The sequence below is a fragment of the Lampetra fluviatilis genome, chromosome 34 (assembly GCF_964198595.1).
Source record: "Lampetra fluviatilis chromosome 34, kcLamFluv1.1, whole genome shotgun sequence".
Taxonomy (NCBI): domain Eukaryota; kingdom Metazoa; phylum Chordata; class Hyperoartia; order Petromyzontiformes; family Petromyzontidae; genus Lampetra; species Lampetra fluviatilis.
In genome coordinates, this window is record NC_136308.1 from 11,906,063 (window position 1) to 11,925,640 (window position 19,578).

General features: G+C 56.6%; 1 protein-coding gene across 3 annotated transcripts in view; it reads left to right on the forward strand.

Moving 5' to 3' along the window:
• The window catches only part of LOC144944398 (receptor-type tyrosine-protein phosphatase gamma-like), a 509,515-nt gene that overhangs the window by 323,757 nt on the left and 166,180 nt on the right, over positions 1 to 19,578 (forward strand). For all 3 annotated transcript variants that reach the window (XR_013639578.1, XM_078872535.1, XM_078872536.1), the window contains exons 5-6: positions 7,673 to 7,792; positions 9,372 to 9,438. Coding sequence is in view for 2 of the 3 variants with exons in the window: in XM_078872535.1 (XP_078728661.1) it covers positions 7,673 to 7,792; positions 9,372 to 9,438 (187 nt within the window). In the remaining variant the exon portion in view is untranslated. The remainder of the gene's footprint in view (positions 1 to 7,672; positions 7,793 to 9,371; positions 9,439 to 19,578) is intronic.

The following is a 19,578-nucleotide window of genomic DNA, read 5'->3' on the forward strand; positions in this document are numbered from 1 at the left end:
CAGCGGTCGTGTGCGTGTGTGTGTGCGTGTGTGTGCGTGTGTGCGCGTGTGTGTGTGTATGCGTGTGTGCGTGCGTGTGTGTGCGCGCGCGTGTATGTGTGGGTGCGCGTGTGCGTGTGTATGTGTGTGCGTATGTGCGTGTGTATGTGTGTGTGCGTGTGTGTGTGTGCGTGTATGTGTGTGCACCCTGAGGCCACGTGAAGTGTCGAACGCCCGCTGGCAGGAGGTCCGTAGTTTAGTGGTGGTTAATTGAAGGTGGAGGGGTTACCAGCCCCTCGCACCCGTCCAGAGCCCCCGTTTAGCCACTGTGGTGGTCACAGACGCCATGAGGGGAGAGGCCAATGGGCATTGGCCCTCCCCCCACAGCACTGCCCACGACAGTGTTGCCCGTCCGGCACCGCGAGGAGGTAGGAGGTTGTTTGGCCTCAGGGTGCACATGGCCTGGCACAAGCGTCGTGGTGACGTCACCGCCACTTAGTGGCGAATGGCGGTTGTTGTTGTTGTTGTATGTGTGTGCGTGTGTGTGCGTGTGTGCGTTTGTGTGTGTGTGTATGTGTGTGCGTGTGTGTATTGGTAGATGTGTCCCCAGCTATATGAATATATCTGTGTACCCGGCTGTGTGTACATACCCGTGTGTAAATAGAGACGAGTTGATAGCTCCGTGCATTGCGGCGTGTGTGAGATGGCAGATGTGTTTGGTTGTGTGTATGAGTCGGCAAGTGCGTTCCTATCTGTATGAGTCGGTGTGTACATGGATGTGTGTATGAATGGGTGTCTGTGCACCTTGCTATGGAGTTGTGAAGTGACAGGAATTGTTTTAAGTTTGTTGTATTTTCCTCGCACCTCGGATTAGCACGGTTGACTACGTACGGTGCGAAAGAAGTTCAACATACATGCGGTACATTCATATCAATGATCTTCATGTGTGTCCAATGTAGCACCCTCCCGTTCGCCGGAGAGTCTACAAAGCGACTTCCATCATCGCATCTCAACGAATGTGAAAGGGGCACCCCCAGTGACAGCAGTCCCTTTGGGCACACGACGTGACTCTGGCCAGTGGACGTTGGCATGAGTCTGCCAGCAGGGGGCGATGATTTGCTGTTGTGTGTAAATACGCTTGAGTGGATCGGTGCACCTGCCTGTACGAGTTGGTGTGTGTACACCTGGATGTGTGACTGTCGGTGCGAGTGGCTCTGGTTTGTGTGTGTACGTGTGTGGTAGTGTAGTGGGTAGCGCGCTGCGCTACGAAAGCCGGCGACCCAAGTTCGATTCCCGCTCACAGCCTACACCAGAGACGATTATCTGGTCGACTGAGCCTCAAATGAGTACCTGGCACGATGTGTAAACATCGCCACCAAGAAGACAAAGGCGGTTGGGTCTGGTTTGGCCATCCACCCCGTTGTGTGCTGTGCCGGCCTTCATAGGTACTCGCTTAACAGCACTTGCCCCAAAAGTCTATCAAGGCTATACGGGGGATCTGTGTATTTGCAGTGGTTAGCAATCTGCACTATAAACCCGGCGACCTGCGTTCACAGAGACAGCAAATATGTAAACCGGTCCTGGGGCCTTACCTTGGTCGACTCAATTTAAAATGAGCACCTGGTTGCTGTGTTTAAACATCAGCACTGAGGATATGAAGCACTGAGGATATGAAGGAGGCCGGGTGGGTCGTTGCCCCCCACCCACCCCCCTTCGTGTGCCGTGCCAGCCCTTAATAGGTGCTCGCTAGCAGCACTCGTAATGACAACGCAAAAACATGTGTCAATAACACCGTGGTCTTACAATACCACATATCGCCATATATCGTGTCCGACCCAAATGAGCCTTCTACATCGCACGTTAACGTAACCCGACAGTCTGTTCAAAGGCTATACGGGGACCTTTGTCTTTTGTGTGGCAGCTCCACGAGCTTGGGTGGTGGCGGTGGACGCGGGCCGCGCGCATTGCGAATCGTGAGCGAGGCTCGCGAGGTGGCCCAGAGATCACCGATCTCCCCGCCGCTCATTAAGGAGTGCTGTTCCCTCCCCCACCCTCCTCGTCCCACCTCCAACCTCCCTCCGCTCTCTCTCTCTCCCTTATCTCTGGGGAGCTGTGCGCCACTGGATGACGATGGGTCCCATTGTGTTCTCATGTCGCTTGCTCGCGCGCGCCTCTGCCCGTCGACGCCTAATCGGAGGCTGCGTCCGTGCGTGTATGTCCTCATCCATAATGTTTAGAGCCGCGACGTCCTCTGTCGGAAACACACGAAAATAAATGTATTGCCATCCCGCGGGACAACGAACGAGGCCGTGGTCTATCCACTGCTGGTGTGAGGGCGCCCCAAGCCCTCGCCCACTCTCCCGTGGTCTCGCGACGCGACGATTTATCTCGCTGGTGCACGGGAGGCGATGCCATCGCTCCGTCTCCGTGGCGGACGTCACCTGCCGGGCTGTGTTTCCCGCTGTTCGCTGACGCTCCGCTGTTGATCTCCCCACCCCACCCATCTCGACAACGACCCTTCCAGCGACGTGTCGCTCACCGCACGGCAGGTCACAACAACCAATACACCCACTTCACTCACACTCACCCAACCACTCACTCACTCATCCACCCACTCACTCATCCACCCACTCACTCATCTACCCACCCAATCACAACCCACTCACCATCCACTCACCAACCGCACTGCAAGCCACCTCTCTTCCTGCTGTTTTGCTCGCACTGTTTTTGGATTTCCATCCAATTTATTCCTTTCCCTAACTCAACTCTTATTTTTATTCACCACTAAAGGGCAGATGTGCCACCCCCCCTCCCCCCGTGACCCGACACCGCCTCAAACTCAAGCCAGCGCCGCGAATCGCGGCCACCCTTCGGAGAAGATGAACCTCCCCCCCCGCCACCAGCCCACCCGGCCCCCCCCCCCCCGCCACCAGCCTCCGCCCCCCCCCCGCCACCAGCCCCCGCCCCCCCCGCCACCAGCCCCCCCCCCGCCACCAGCCCCCGCCCCCCCCGCCACCAGCCCCCGCCACCAGCCCCCGCCCCCCCCGCCACCAGCCCACCCGCCCCCGCCACCAGCCCCCCCGCCCGCGACACCAGCCCACCCGGCCCCCCCCCCGCCACCAGCCCCCCCCCCCGCCACCAGCCCCCGCCCCCCCCCGCCACCAGCCCCCGCCCCCCCGCCACCAGCCCCCGCCCCTCCCCCGCCACCAGCCCACCCGGCCCCCGTTTTCTGTGCGAAATATCCAAGCGCGCGCCCACGTGAGGTGCAAACGAAGTGCGCGCGTCCTGTGGCTGGGCCAAGTGGGAGTGGGGGGTGTCAGGGGAGTGGTGGTGCGTGGACGAGGGAGCGAGGGGTGGAGGGAAGAGCGGCTCTGAGAGCGAGAGAGAGCGAGCGTGACAGGGAGATTTGGGGGGGGGAGCGAGGATGAGGTAGGGGAGGCAGGGGCTGGGGGATTTAGTGAAGGATGCAGACCGAGCGAGCAGCCGAGAAGACGGACGAGGTGGCAGAGAGGAGCGATGCCACGGAACGAAGAATAGACACGGGGGTATGGGGGGGGTGAGGATGCGAGGGAGAGCGCGGGGGAGAGCGCCGACGATGTAAATGCGTGAGGGGGGAGGGGAGAGGCCCACTTTGTCTGACTAAACACGTGCCGTGGGGGTGTACGTGCAGGCGGGAAGCGGGGGGGATTTAGACGCTCGCGCTCTCCGTGAATATTACTCTTTGTCTCGCCGTTTGATGTGTGAGTACCGGGGGAGGAGGGATGGGGGTGGGGGGAGGCCGAGGCTGAGAGAGGCGGACTGGAGAAGAGGGAGGGTGGTGGGGTGGGGGTGGTTTGTCATAGCTACAGTCCATATGAGACGGAGGGAAAAGGGGGGGTGGGAGTGGGGGCGCTGAGCGGTTGAAGGGCGACGCGGCGGAGGTGGAGGAAGGGGGTGGTTGGGCGGTTCTGTGAGTGGTGGGGGGGTAGCAGCGGAGTGAGATAAATGGATGTAGATGGATGCTGCTGCGGTGGTGGTGGCGGTGTCTTCACGGAGATGTACACGCAGAGCGCGCAGATAAAGACACACGGGCACGTGCACGCGGCACGACAAGATTGAGGGTGGCGCGACACCAAAGGCAAAGCTACCCCTGTGTAGCCTCGGCACACTTTTGGGGCAAGTGCCGTTAACGAGAAGCACATATGATGAAAGCCGGCACGACGGTGCGAGTGGCCAGCACCATCGCGCACGGCCGCCTTTGTCTCCTCACAATGGCGGCGTTCACATATCGCACCACCTAGACACTCGTTTGAGGCTGAGTCGAGCTAGGGGCGGCGCAAGAGCGGTTCAGAGTGTTGTCGCTGGCGCTGGCCGTGAGCGGGAATCGGACTCGGGTCGCCGGGTTCGTAGCGCAGCGCGTTAACCGCTGCGACATAGACGACGATTTGCCATGTAGCCTATAGCAGACTGTCGGGGCAAGTGCTGTTAGCGAGTAGCACCTATGAAGACCGGCACAGCACACGAGGGGTGGGTGGCCAGCACGACGCGCGGCCGCCTTTGTCTCCCCAGTGCTCCCGATATTTAATACACACCGCAGCGGGTACTCATTCAAGACCGAGTCGGGGGAGGGGAGCCCAGGGGCGGTTCAGATAACCCGCCGCCACTTGTTATTCGGTGGTCGTGAGCGGGGGGCATCCGAGACTCGAATTGGCCCGATTCGTGACGCGGTGCGCTAACCACTGCGCCACCGCTCCGCTCGCCCGTGGAAGGAAATCCGTTCGCGTGCCGTCATTAACGCGGCGCTCCGCGCTCAGCTCCGTTGTCAGGACGCTGCCTTGGTGCGGGAAGGCCGATCGCAAATGACATCGGAAAAAAACGCGGCGGTTAAGCAGCAACAGCAGCAGCCGCCGCTCGCGGAGACGTCGAAGCCGCCAGCGCGCGGCGGGGTGGTCGTGAGCCCCCCGTGACCCCCCTCCTCCCCCTGCCGGGGTCACGTGGAGTGGGCCTCCTGGGGGGGATCCGGGGCCGCGTGTCCCACTTTGACTGGCGTCCCGTGCACGTGTGAGTGTGTGTGTGCGTGTTGCGGCGACTCCTGTGTGTGTGCCTATGACACCATCAGTATGCCTGGGCTCTGGGTTGTTCTTCGTGCTTTCGGAGTCCCTGACCCTCTGCTCACGATCATTAAGGACCTTCATGATGATGAGCAGGCCCGGATAAAACTACGTGGCCGGGAGTCGGAACCATTCCCTGCACACCTTGGGGTGCGACAGAGATGTCCTGTGGCTCCCACATTATTTAACATCTATTTCGACCACGTAGTTCGTGAATCCTTCGATGGCTGTACCGGAGGAATTTCCATCTGGTACAGATACAATGGGAGGCTGATCGATGCCCAGGTGCGGTCAAGGGATGGCTCCCTAATGGTCAACCATGTTATGTATGCCGATGATCTGGTAATTGCCGCTCACTCAGAAGAAGAGTTGGAGGCGCTGCTGCTGAACCTGGAACCTGCCACTAATAGGTGGGGCTTACCATCAGGCCCACCAAAACTGAACACCTGCCTTGGTATTTTGTACCATCGGACACTCCACCCCCACAACTCCCAATTGGTAATGGGGCAGTAGTGGAAAGAGTGGAGAGATTCCCATACGTGGGCAGTGTGCTTGTGACCGGCTCCGGTTTGACAGCAGAGGTCTCACTCCGAATCAGTCGAGCGGCATTATCTTTTCATCGGTTGTGTAACACTGTATGGAAGCTACCTGGTCTGTCGCTCCACACGAAGCTTCAGGTCTTCTCGGCCACGGTCATGCCCTCCCTTATCTACGCTTGCAAAACGTGGACCCCCCTAATGGAAGATCTTCATCGGTTAAAAACATTTAGGCTGGCCTGCCTACGATCCATTATCGGTTTAACCAGGCTGAATTGTGTGAGGAGCTCAAAAAGCCTTGAATAATCAGGACAAAGTCCCATCGGTGAGCTACTCTGGCAGGCAAGGCTGCATTGGCTGGGTCATGTAGACCGCATACCCAGCCACCACATGCCTAGAGAGCTTTTGTTCGGCCGGATAGAGGGGGCTAAATGGGCGCGGCACGGGCTGGAAAAGAAATGGAGTAATGTGGTACAGGAGGATGTGGAGCTGAGTTGACTTGCCGATAACTGGTACCAGCAGTGTCAAGATCGGCCTCTGTGGAGGCTCGTGAAGGAAGCTACTGGGCAGTTGGAGGCAGTCGCCCTCCAGAAACAACGGAGGGTGGGAGAGTGACGCTCACAACAACGAGCGGAGCGCTGGGTAGCTAAAACAGCAAGTTGGCACAGTAGGAAGCACAGGTGGTGCATCGGCCAGTCATCTCAGTCAGTCGACCCATGGCACCTGGGTCTGCCCCGTGACCTCCTGCCAGCGGGCGTTCTACACTTCACGTGGCCTTAACGTGCACGTAGCCTGGCACAAGCGTCATGGTGACGTCAACGTCACTTAGTAGCGAATGGCGGTTGTTGTTGTTGCGGCATCCCGTCCCGGGCGTGTGCGTTGTGGCGACCCCGCGTGGCGTCGGAGATCGGCCACGAGACGGGAGGGTCCGTTCGCGAGTCGCGGGAAGAAATGCGTCGCCTCCCCCTGAGCTGGACAACGGCACCGTGGACGCAGTTATCACGGAATTGCTTCAGAGATCTCATCAGCTGAATTTTTTTTGTACATATATTAATTCGTACACACGCCGATGTTCGAGATGTCAAGCGAAGTATTGCGCATGTGCGGCTGAACGGGCGGTGATGGGCGGTGCTTGATGACGTCATCGACATAATTGGGGCGTGGCATGTGGTGGGTTTCCCACATTCGTAAATGTTTGACCGGAGCCCCCAGCGTGTCATCGAACACAGAGGAGCTCATCGTGACATTGTGTTCGTGATTTGACTCGGTCCACAAATGACCCACGTTGACCATCGCGATCTCAACGGTGTAGCGAGGGGTCTCATCCAGCAGTGGATTCATCACGGCCGATGATGTTGACTATGCGGGGGTCTCAGTGGTATAGCAAGGGGCTCGCGATTGGAAAGTTGCGAGTTAAAATCCTGGTTTCGGGGGGTTGGGGTGGGAGGGGACACGGCCCATCACCCTTCCGGAGCTGATAAAGTAGGTACTACTGTGTAGGGAAGTCAACAGCGGTTATCCTATAAACAGCCTCGCTCATACTATTGGAACGTGGAATTGTCTCTACTCTCTCAAGAGTGTAAATAGTAAATACGTGATCAGTACCTCGTTCATAAACTAAACTTATTTTTATTTCTTTTACCAGGCACAGCCCACTGAGCTATGCAGCTCTTTTTCAGAAACGACCTGGCCACAAATGATAGCTCAGCGAAGTGGCTTATCATCGTCACGTGGAAATGTGTAGCAGTCAAATACTATAAACGCGTGACGTTGATTCTAAATTTGGAGGGAAAAACCCGAAGACCAAGAGAAAAATCCACGCAACCATGGGGTCAGGCATCAGGGTCAGGATCGAACCCACCACCTCCTGTATACCAGGCGAGGTAGTTAACATGTTGCCACCATTTTGCTGCGTAGTGCTCATTTGAGCAATAAATCACGAACTTTATTCACAACGATGATGATGACGATGGTGATGACGATGGTGGCGATGATGACGATAAAAATGATGATGATGACGATGATGACGATGGTGACGATGGTGTGTCACGTGTCTCCTCCTCGCAGATGCAGATCTTTCTCCACGACACGAACCGGACGGACGCGTGGGGTGTGCCCCCCGCCGCCCCCTCCGCTACTGGCGATGCGGGGGGCAGCAACGCGCACGCCCTCGCCGTGCTCTTCCAGGTGAGAGGCGCCAACGGGGCGGTCGTTTTGGTGCTGCTGCTGCTACTGCGTTGGCAGCGGTGCACAGACACAGACAACAACAGCAACAACAACGCGCCCGGAACATTCATCAATAACAACAACAGACCCGTAATGGAGGGTTTTGGGTGAGATCGCGTAGATATAAATGTGTCGTTAAACCCGCAACCACCCGACACAGCCAATCAGTAAGGGTTGTCACGTAAACAACACGTGGCAGTTCGTTACTGGTACAGCAAACCGGTGTGTTGGAGGATAAACCCACACCATTGACGAGTAACGAATTGGCCTGTTTTGTTTACGTGACAAACCTGACTAATTGGCTGTCGGGTGGTGGCGGGTTTAAAACAACATTATACAAGTGAAATGACATTTTCCTAAAGTAGAAAATCACATCGATGATCCTCATACCATGCGTGACACTGCTGCTCCACCACTGCTCGTCTTGGTATTTTAAAGACATCGCGAGCCGCCGACTGAATGCCACGGGGGTAAAATGTCCCTTCATTGTGCATCATGCACACGAAGAAGACCGATTGCCTGAAACGTCACCTACTACTACAACAGTATTACCACTACAATACGACTACTGCAATATTTCCTGGTTTATTCACGAACTTGCTCTCCGCGATTGCTTGTTGTCTAAACCGCGAGTCACGTCTGGAACTCTGCAAGCGACGCGTCCCCGCTCACGCCGAGAGAGGGAGATGGGAGCCGTGGCGACCGCGTGGCCCGCATGCCGGACGCTGCCGCTGCGATTTCATTAACGGGGCACAGCACGCGGGGGTCGGAGGTCAAAAGGGCTCCAGGGTCGGACGCGTAATCCATACCCCCCCCCCGCCTTGCCCCCGGAAAGCAGGCCGCACCTGCACCTCCTCAGATCTTCCATCCTCTTACCTCTCCTGCTCCTCCTCCTCCTCCTACATCGCCTCCTCCGCCTCCCTCGTCCTCCACTCCCTTGATATCGCGCAGCAGGTAGCGTGGCTGCAATGTTAACGCTTCGCATCGCGCAGCAAGAAGCCCCTCTGTTCGATTCCAGCCGTGGAACGCCTGCCTTTGTGTCTGGCGAACGTATGTCCTGCATCTTCTTTCAGCGGAGAGTGAGTGTGCGTGGTGTGTGTGTGTGTGGTGTGAGTGTATGTAGTGTTCTGAGAGTCTGGTGTGGTGTGCGGTGTGTGTGTGTGTGCAGAAGAGTGTGTCAGTGTGAGTGAGTGGAGGTTGTATCTTCTTTCCTGCTATTCTGAATGTGATTTATCCAGTTTCCTCCCACAGCTAAACACACCACACACACAGAGTGGATCTGGTACTGGCCACAACAATATCCCAATGCTGAACAATTCCCCTGCAAAGTACTTTATTGTTAATATTCACCAGAAACAAATACATGGAACGTTTTTGTTTGTTATGATTAATGTCTGATCATTCTTAATAAGTTTTATATTGATGGACCTCCCCCACCCCTCTACGCCCCCGTACGAAGTTTCTAGATCTACCTCTGACCGTGTCTCACTCACCCTCATCACTCACCCTCGCCGCTCACCCTCGCCGCCCCCCTCCCCAGGTCTCCAAGCAAGAGAACCCGGCCTACTCGGCGATCATCTCCGGCTTGGCGAGTGTAGCTCACCACGGTGAGTCTCCCACACCGGAACCCCCCCCCCACAACCCCCCCCCCCGTGCCCCACAGCTACGTGGGGGACTCAGAGCCTCCCCACCATCGCCCCCTTCCTAACGGGATATCGCGTGAAGTCCTCTCCATATGGCAGCAGTAATGAACCGATGAGTCGAGTCGTGTTCGACATCCGCCCTCCTCCTTCACGCCGGGGCGAGCGCTCGCATCCAATCTGGAACCATTGGGAATTGGGCATCCCCCAGTGGCAGGTGTCGCTGTGCAGCGCAAGGTCACTCGGCGTGCTGCCCTGCAAGGGGGCATTTGTCTGCCAGCATTGGGGAATGACGGCTCTGTGCGATCCCAAGTGAGTCATTTGCGGTGTCGTTTTTTTGTTTCGAACACAGAACATGTTTTGAACCGTGACGCCAGCACACAATGGCCGACTCGCTTACGAATGACGTCACGGGATCTATACACACGTACTCTATATATACTCTACTTATACACCGTATATACTGTATATATATACAATGCAACGGCCGCTGTGAAGCAGACGTCCGGCAGTGAGAAGAGCGCAACGATGCCTCGAGCAGAGCGCGTGGAGGACCGTCGCGTCCAGGGAGGCACGGGTTCAACCATCGTGTGAGTTGTTACGTCACGGGCCGGGGGCGTGGGGGGACGTGTTTACCAAACATCTGGTGCGCGCGACACGTCACGGCGGAGGGGGATCCGGCGGTCACTGCCGGAGGAGGTTGTGTCCGCCCGTGGCGGGCAGAGCGTGAGGCGCGGAATCTCCTGCGCGGAGGCGTCGCGTTCGCTCCTGCCACGTGGCCTGCCTAGCGCTCTTGCGTCTCTCCGTGTGTGAAGATCATAGCCTGGTGCTGAGTTCGGTTTGAGGGCGCTCGGCCCCGCTAGCAGTGGCCCGTGGCCAGCTTCCCTGATGGAGACGGTGATCTGGTCAGATCTCAAAGCCATGGACGGGAGGTCGCTCAGGAACACCGCGAGTTGTCGCCTTGAGCTGTCAGCTACACGGGAGATGACAGTGGAGCAACGGGATCGTTGAATCCGTCCGTGCGGAGCTTTGAGTTTCGCCAACCTCGTGTGCGTCGCGCGTTTTCCCCCAGGTTATCCGGCTCCCTCCGACACGCTAATCCAAGCTCTCATGATTTTAATGAAATTGGCCGAACGTCCGAATGCCGCAGCACCCCCATTCTCCAGCGCTGAATAAGTAAACACCCTGACATTTTGAGAATCGGTGTCTTAAGACGGACGCACGGAATGTCGTGGCAGGATAAGAGCGAAAGAGGTGGGCGAGTGCTGTCGATGTGATTGGGGCAGCATGGAGGGGCCGGGGGGCGGTTGCCGACACGGGCATTGGAGTCGTCTTCACGAGTCCGGCAACCAAAGACTGGCAGTGGTGCACAATGCCACGCGTTCGTCGATCACTACACCGCGTGGCCTTCACAGGGGAAAACATTAATACATAGAAGGGCGATTAGCCGAAACGTCATCCGTGATAAATATACGCTCCGTTTAAGGCGCACACGCCGTGTTATTGACGGACGTGTGAGAATGTTTATGACCTATTAAGTCGCCATTCCTGCGTGAATAAGGTGCTCGCTAACGGCACTTTCACGAGAATTCCGCATGCCGATGAGGTGAGGGAGAGGGAGGGGAGGGGTGAGGTGTCTCTGAGTGTGCGCGTGATGCGGCCACTCACGCCACCTTTGAGCTCTCCACCTGAAACTAAAACTACGAACGAATTTTATTTTATCAGGTGAGGCCCCAATTACCTATGCAGCTCTGTTTTCAAATCCGATCTAGCGACCACAAATGCTAGCTCAACAAATTGGCTTATCGTGCGGAAATGTATAGCAGCCAAACATTTCTAAATGTGGAGTGGAAAATCAGGAGAACTTGGATAAAAACATGCACTGCGACCACGGGGAGAATACGCAAACTCCAAATATATAGCAGGCGTCAAGGTCGGGATCGAACTCACGGCCTCATGTATACCAGGTGAGAGAGTTAACATCTCCTAGCCACCGTGGTGCCGTAATGAGCAATGGTCAGATTCTGTGTAAGTTGGAGGCTGCTCCTGTCGCTCCTGCTGCGTGTCTCAACTTTGCAGCAGCAGCAGCGAGCAGTGACGGGTTGTGGCGCAGTGCCAGGCGCGGTGGCACAGGCGTTCGGCGGCGAAGACATGAAACGGCCGTGGCCGTGATGACACGGGGAGCTGAGTCATTAGCGTCATCGTGATTATTCCTGTCACCGGGGTCGCCCGGGCTAAACTGCCACCGCCCTCTGTGGCCCCACTACGGAGCCCGCACCACCGCTGCGCCTGCACCCCCCCCCCCCCCGCTGTTTAGCATTCCCAGGACGGTCGGCACGGCACGGCCCGTCCCGTACCGGCCGCCCTCTCCGGCGCGGCCCGCTTCGTAAATCTCTGATTAACGCGTTACGGGGGGGGGGGGGCCCTAATGACGCATTCATATTTCACGAGGCGCCTCCCGCCGAACGTCGCCGCGCGCCGGCAATTAACGCGCAGCCGTCGCGAGCGTCGGGGCGAGCGCGGTGGGGGGGGGGGGGCGATAGAGGGGGGGCGAGCGCGGTGGGGGGGGGGGGGCGGAGGGGGGGGGCGAGCGAGGGCCCAGAGTGGGGGTCGCGTGGGCCGCGGTCGCGCGCGCGGGTGGCGAGTGCCCCCCCCCCCGTCCCCCCCACCCCCCTCCCTTTCTCCTAAGTCGCGGGCGGGAAGAGAATTCTCGCGCGCGAAATGAAGGAATATGGCAAACGGATTCGAGAGGGGAAAAAAATGTGTAGTTATTGTCTTTTAGTAATTGCGTCAATTAGCGGCACACGGATTCAAATTCCCCTCCCCCAAATTAATTGGGCCTGAGCGGCGCGGAATGAGAGAGCGACATGAAGCTGAGTGTAGCTGTGTGGAGTAGCTGTAGCTGAGGGGACACGGGGAGGCTGAGTGTAGCTGTGTGGAGTAGCTGTAGCTGAGGGGACACGGGGAGGCTGAGTGTAGCTGTGTGGAGTAGCTGTAGCTGAGGGGACACGGGGAGGCTGAGTGTAGCTGTGTGGAGTAGCTGTAGCTGAGGGGACACGGGGAGGCTGAGTGTAGCTGTGTGGAGTAGCTGTAGCTGAGGGGACACGGGGAGGCTGAGTGTAGCTGTGTGGAGGAGCTGTAGCTGAGGGGACACGGGGAGGCTGAGTGTAGCTGTGTGGAGTAGCTGTAGCTGAGGGGACACGGGGAGGCTGAGTGTAGCTGTGTGGAGTAGCTGTAGCTGAGGGGACACGGGGAGGCTGAGTGTAGCTGTGTGGAGGAGCTGTAGCTGAGGGGACACGGGGAGGCTGAGTGTAGCTGTGTGGAGGATTACAATATCAATCCTTAAATCCCCATGGCACATCAAAAGGGACACGTGGTCACGTGACTTAGGGCAATGGAAGCATGAGACACGGATGGACAGTGGCGACCGCCCGCCCTCCCGTAGCCGTTCACGACATCCAGATTATTGCTCCGTCTTTTGGAAGGTGCGTGCTCCGAAGAGACACATCTCATGAAATTTTGATGAAGCTTTTCTCGAGGGGGGGGGGGGGTGTGGATGGGCTTCATAAATAATAATTATTATAAATGGGCACTTCAGGCAGATCGCACGGATGAACGATCCTTCGCTCGCTCTTCAGCGTCACGTTTGGTGTGCGGACGACCCTCGTCGCGAATCTACGACTCGGGAGGAAAATCGCTCCGGTGGCTCCCGCGAGTGCCTCCGCTGTTGGTGGGGCGGCGCGCGCGTCAAAGATCCCCGCCGTGCAGCCTCGAACAGAGGTGTCGGGACGAGTGCTGGTCAGCGAGCACCCCCTTAAGGTCGGCACGGCACACGACGGGGTGGAGGCTGGACAGCACCACGCCCGTCGAGACCCCAGTCGCGATATTTACACACCACCGTACAGAGTTCTTCATTTGAGGCTGAAACGACCTAGAAGAGTGCCTAGGACCGGTTCAGATAAATCGTCACTGGTGATCGCCCTTGAAGCGAGAATCGAACTCGGGTCGCCGGGTTCGTAGCGCAGCGTGCTATGAAGATGGACCACTGCCCGGAACGTGGCCTCTTTATTATTATTTTTACGTAGGCTACGAAGTGTTATTGACGAACGCGTTCAGATTCTCAGTCGATTCATTGCTATCGACCCTTCAGCTCGAGGTGCTGCTCATCGAATCACGTGCACGATAAACATCGACACTCTCTCAGATCTGTGCGTGGTGTGCGACTGGACTGGGAACGGAGGCCAGGGAATGGCAGTGCGGCCACCTGATTATTGAATCCATCTCTGTGGAGCTTTCGGTATCGCCCACTCGTGTGCAGGTAATTCTCTCCGGGTTCTTCCCATTTATCATCGCTCACGCACTTTGGCCAAACATCCCAGTGTAGCGGGGTACCCTCCCAGAACGAAGTCTTGAGGCTCCGAATCACTCTCCTGTATAGATTACAATATTACCGGAGGAGCAGTAGCCACATTCGTTAATCGCACTGTGCTATGAGTTCGGCTACCTGAGTTCCATTCCCGCCCACAACTAACATTTAAAAACACTTTACTAGTTTTTATTTTACCGAGGTAAGGCCCACTGAACGATTTATATATCTTTTTCAGAAGCAACTTGGCTGTCACATATTACAGCTCAACAAAGTGGCTTATAACGTGGAAATGTATAGCAGCTAAATACGCTGAACACTCGTTGATTCTAAATATAGAGGGGAAACCGTGGGACCGGGAGAAAAATCCTCGCGATCACGGTGAGAGAGAGCGAGAGAGAGACACGCAAACTCCAAATATACAGCAGGCGTCAGGGTCGGGATCGAACCCACGACATCTTGTATACCAGGCGAGGTAGTTAACAGCTGCGAGTGAGTTCGTAGCCGATCCTAGGGCGGCCACAATGCCACCTAAGCCGCAAAATCGTCCGATCAGCCACTGCCCCACTCCGCCGTGCGTCACAGAAGGGTATATAGTCTGCCAGTCGGGGTGGGTGGGGCGCGATGTTGCCACGTGGGTTATTTATTTTCTTCTTCTCCGAATATAAATATCAAATGATTTGCGAGTACAGCCATCGAACGCGTTCCGGCAAAATTCGCGACGCCTCGCGATCTTTTGCGACGTCCACGGCTGCAGGCGCGTCGTGTGTCCACGTTTCGCTTTCGTCTGTACACCGCCCCCCACAGCACGCGGCCATTTACCACGGGGGCCTGCCGCTGGTCTGGAGCCGCGCAGAATCCGCGGGGCCGCTCCAGGGCCCTGAGCGTGGCCCACGCTCGCCACCGCCCCCTCCCCAGCCCCCATCGCTCGTCACGTGAGGGAGGCATCCTTCATCATCCTGTCACGGATTAAAAAGCGGCCCCCGCGTGCTTTGGAACTCCGCGGCTCCGTAGCCCTCACATCCCAACTCCCCCCTCATTACAGCCGCCTCGCTGCGGATTTGGTTTCGATAGGAGAGGGATTATCGAGGAGGGACGCGGGGGGAGCGGCTGAGGTGACGGCAGAAGAGGAGGGACGCCGGGGTGGGGGGAAGGAGCGAGCGGCGGTGCTGAATGATGGATGGGCGGCTGGGGGAGGGAATGGTGGAGGAGACGCGTGGGGGGGGGGTGCGTGGGGGGGGGGGGCGCGTGGGGGAGATGCGGGGGGGGGAGCCGTAGGAGAGACGCGTTTGGGGGGGGTGCGCCGGGGAGACGTGTAGGAGGGGTATGTGGGGGGTAGCGGGGGGGGGGGCGAATGGGGGGGAAGGCGCGTAGGGGGCTAAGGCGAGCAGGTGTTTCGCAGCAGGGGGTGGACGCCAATCGGAGGTGGAGTCGCAGCATAAATCACAAAATCCTCCGTCTCCACCCACCACGTAACACATCCTGAGCGCACGCACACACATCTGTAAATGCAAAGACAAAGATCCCCCGGATAGTTTGTAACAGACTGTTGGGGAAAGTGCTGTTAGCGAACACCTATGAAGGCCGGCACGGCGCTCGAGGGGGTGGGTGGTCGGCACCAGAGGTGGGACAAAGTCATTGTTATGCAAGTCCAAGTCGAGTCGCAAGTCATCAAATTCATGACTCGAGTCTGACTCGAGTCCAAGTCACATGACTCGAGTCCACATCTCATAGGTGGGACAAAGTCATTGTTATGCAAGTCCAAGTCGAGTCGCAAGTCATCAAATTCATGACTCGAGTCTGACTCGAGTCCAAGTCACATGACTCGAGTCCACACCTCTGGTCGGCACCATCACGCCTGGCCGCCTTTGTTTCACTTGTGGCGATGTTTACACAGCGCCACCGCTGCGCCACCGGTACCCCGTGAACATTCACACACAATCGCATCCGCGCAGCGGTGACGCTGTGCGCAGCTGGGGTATATGGATCTCTATGTCAGTGGATGGGTCTCTATGTCTATGGGTCTCTGAGGCTGTGTGCGTCTATGCATCTCCGGAGTCTTTGGGTCTGTGTCTGAGTCTATGGATCTATGGTGTGAGCCAGTACAGTACAACACGGTATGGCTTTACGCGGCACGAAAGAGTAACCGCATCTCAAGAGCGCTGTGCAGAAACATTGGGCGTACAGCAGAGTTTTTATTTTGTTGAGAGACAGGCAGTCAGAGGCAGAGGAAACATCTTAGGCCTGGATTTTAACAGAGACTGCATGGGAATACCAAGAGGTATTCAAAGCCTGGCGCCACGAGGTGGCCAGGATATCGCGGTAGCATAGCAATGTGATTGTTGCATCTATCTGTGCAGAGCTTTTTTCAGTTGTCACTCCCCTCCGTATACGCGCTGGGTTTTCTCCGATCTCAAGCACCCCCTCCCCCTTCCTGCGAATCCACTCTCTGAGCCACTCGCAGAATCCAAACATCCCAGATATGGCAGCCACAATCCTGAAACCTCGCCACCCTGAAGCCTTTTTAGGCTTTTACATTGGTGGGAAAATCACCGCCAGGCCCCGCGCCCGAGAAACAACACCACGGCGAAATTCGCGACGGCGCTCGTGATTTTGCTACGGAGAGGCAGCAAGGGGCCGGCCGCTCTCGGGGGGGACGGGGGGCGCAAAGGCAGCGGAGGTGGAGGCACCACCCGAGCGGATTCTTGGTGGAACGAGACGGCGGCGGTGGCAGCGGTGGGCAGATCGCGATGCATTAAGCAGCGCCGCTGCAGTTGAGCACGGCGCGGGGAGCCAGGGATGGGGATTTCAAGTGAGCGGAGGGGTGGTGGTGGGGGTGTGTGGGCGAGGTCAAACGGTGGCTCCGTGCTGCTCACTTAAGACGGATTGATTCCCATGTCCGCGTGTCTGCCACATCGTTTATTTAAGCCGACGTCGCGGGCACGGTGCCGCTAGTGGCGAGCCCGCCCGACAGCCCGCGCGGCCCTCCCCACGCCGATCGTTTGGTTCGTTAGCCGGGACAGCCAACAGTCAGCAACAGCCGGTACAGGCAGTCACTTTTGAAGGTGTGATAGATAATACTTTACTATGTACGCTTCCTGGATTGAGACAGGATGTTTTATGAGCTTTGGAGAGGGAAAAAATTGACGTTGGGAGGGAGCCGAGCAGTGGGGATGAATAAAAATAAGAATCTTAGACTGGAGGAGCAGGAATCTGATGAGCTTTGAAGCTCTTTATACACAGATGTCCAGCAGGGGCGGGTCAGAGTTACAACAACAGACGGTACAAAAAAACACACGACGTGAGAGAAAAATAGAGAAAATGGTAAGAAAGTCACGAAATATTAATACGTTAAATAAATAAAGTTTATAAGTTACATTTTTCAACACTGAAGGCAAGCTTGGGGCAAGGCAACAAACCGACAACAGCAGTCCCAGACCACAGCAAAACAAACAACAACACAGTCCCTCAATAAAATTGCACGTAGAAAATGTTAACTCTTGATCAGGATCAAATAATGAAGGAGACAGGTGTTGGGTGGGACCTGCTGCAGTGTGGCGAGTGGGCGAGCGAGTGGGGTGGAGTTGTTGCCGTCTGCGGTGTCGGTGGTTGAGACGACACAGTCGGTGTCTGGAGGAATTAATGAGTCAAGTGGACGGGAAAAGGTAGCCATGGGAGAGGGATATCTGCTGTCGTCTCGCTCGGCTGCCAGCTGGGTTTTTATCTGTCGAGCATGCGTCTCCTGCCTCGGAAAAGGAAAGACATTTAAAAAATAATTTGTGCCTACAGAAAGGTGGTTGGAGCGGTGGCGCATTGGTTAACGCACCGTCGGCCATCGACATGGTCACGAGTGTCCTCCAGCAATGTCCCCCCCCCTAATCTCTCTTCGCTGACCAGCGTGGTGAAGTATGGTCAAACGACGCCCCATGACACCAACTCGGCGTGGGGAATGCCTTCATCCCAGAGTGGATGGGGAAATCCGGGCACCAGCCTTGCCCTCGATCGAGGTCTTCGCACCTGATTGGCTCACGAGTGACGACGTCACATTTACCTCTCTATTTAAGAGCGCAACAGGAGGAGGATCTCTCCACAGCTCCGTGGCGGTTGCCTGGTGATGCTGGTTGTTGTCATTACCGGCGAAACGTCACGGTACTCAAATTGAAAATGTTGTGGTTTTACTCTCCAACACAGCGGTGTGCTAAACTAGTAACGAATTGGCATGTTTTGTTTACATGACAGACCTTACTAATTGGCTGTATCGGGTGGGGGCGGCTTTAACGACACATTTATGTTTACGCGATTTAACCCTAAAAAAACTCTTATGGGCGCGTCTGTCTTTGGCAGTTCATGCGAGGAGTGGTCCCACTCTCTGAGGCCCTGTCAAGATCAAAGGAAAGGAGGCTTGGAGGTGTTGTGAAGTTTGCAGTGTACGGGGGGGGGGGGCAAAGGGGGGAAAAGTAGAACACAGCCCTTTAAAGATTATCTGCCCAAGAGGTCCGTGTGGGATTAGCCCCGGGTCCCTGTGCATTTTAACGCCATTGATTTTCACGTCGAGATGTGGGTGGGGAGAGACCGGTGCGTGCCGCGTTCGTGTATGCGCACACACGCACGCACACAAAGACAAAGACCCCCCGTGTAGCCTGAACAGACTATTGGAGCAAGTGCTGTTAGCGAGTACCTATGAGGCCGACACGACACACGAGGGGGTGGGTGGCCAACACCACGACCGGCCACCTTTGTCTTCCCAGTGTTGATGTTTACACACCACGCCAGGTACTCATTTGAGGCTGAGTCGACCTAGAGGAGGCCCATGACCGGTTCAGATAGTCATTGGTGTTGGCCATAAGCGGGAATCGAACTCGGGTCGCCGGGTTGGTTAACGCAAAGCACGTTAACCGCTACACTACCGCTCCCCACATGCACACGCCAACATACACACATACACACACCCCCTGCGCACCGGCACACGTGTGGAATATACACACACACCCGCACTCGTGCGGCGGTGCGCGTCTCGCCGTGCGCCGTCGCATAGAAATTGAATATAATTTAAATTGACTTGATAAAAGGCGCGGAGCAGGGAGGCGATGTTATTAAAGTGAGGGCGTGCGGATCACGACCCCGGGCGTCCTCTCCGGGTTAGCGATGGCAGCACCACCGCCACCGCGCCGTGAATTGCTAATGCGCCCCGTGCGTTGGAGGCCATCGGATAACCCGGGGGTGGACGCCCCCCAAGTCGAATCAAACCGCCCGCCACTCTCCTAGCCCTGTTCTCAGATCTTGACGATTGTCTGAACTGGTCCTGGGCCTCCCCGTAGGTTGACGCAGCATTAAACGAGCACCCGTCACGGTGTGTAACAATAATCACCGAGCAGACAAATGAGAGTCAGAATGTTTACTTGGACTGCAGGGGTATTCCGATGAGCTTTGAGGCTCGTTTTTGCTGATGTCCAGCAGGGGCGGGTAAGAGCGTTACAACAACAAACAGCAGAAAAACACGATAGTCGTGCAAAGCATAAGAAAGGTAAACAGTCTGCCTCAGCAGCAGACCATGCTTTCCCACCTGATGACGGACGCTTGTGTTGCGCCCGAAACGTCGTCATTTATTTTATTTTATACCTACGTGACTTTACCGAAAGAACCAAAGAGTATGGATTCCTGCAGTCACAAAAGCTTCAAATCAAGATTAAATCACCCAAAACATCATGGAATATCCTTTGCCAGTACCAAAATACAAACAA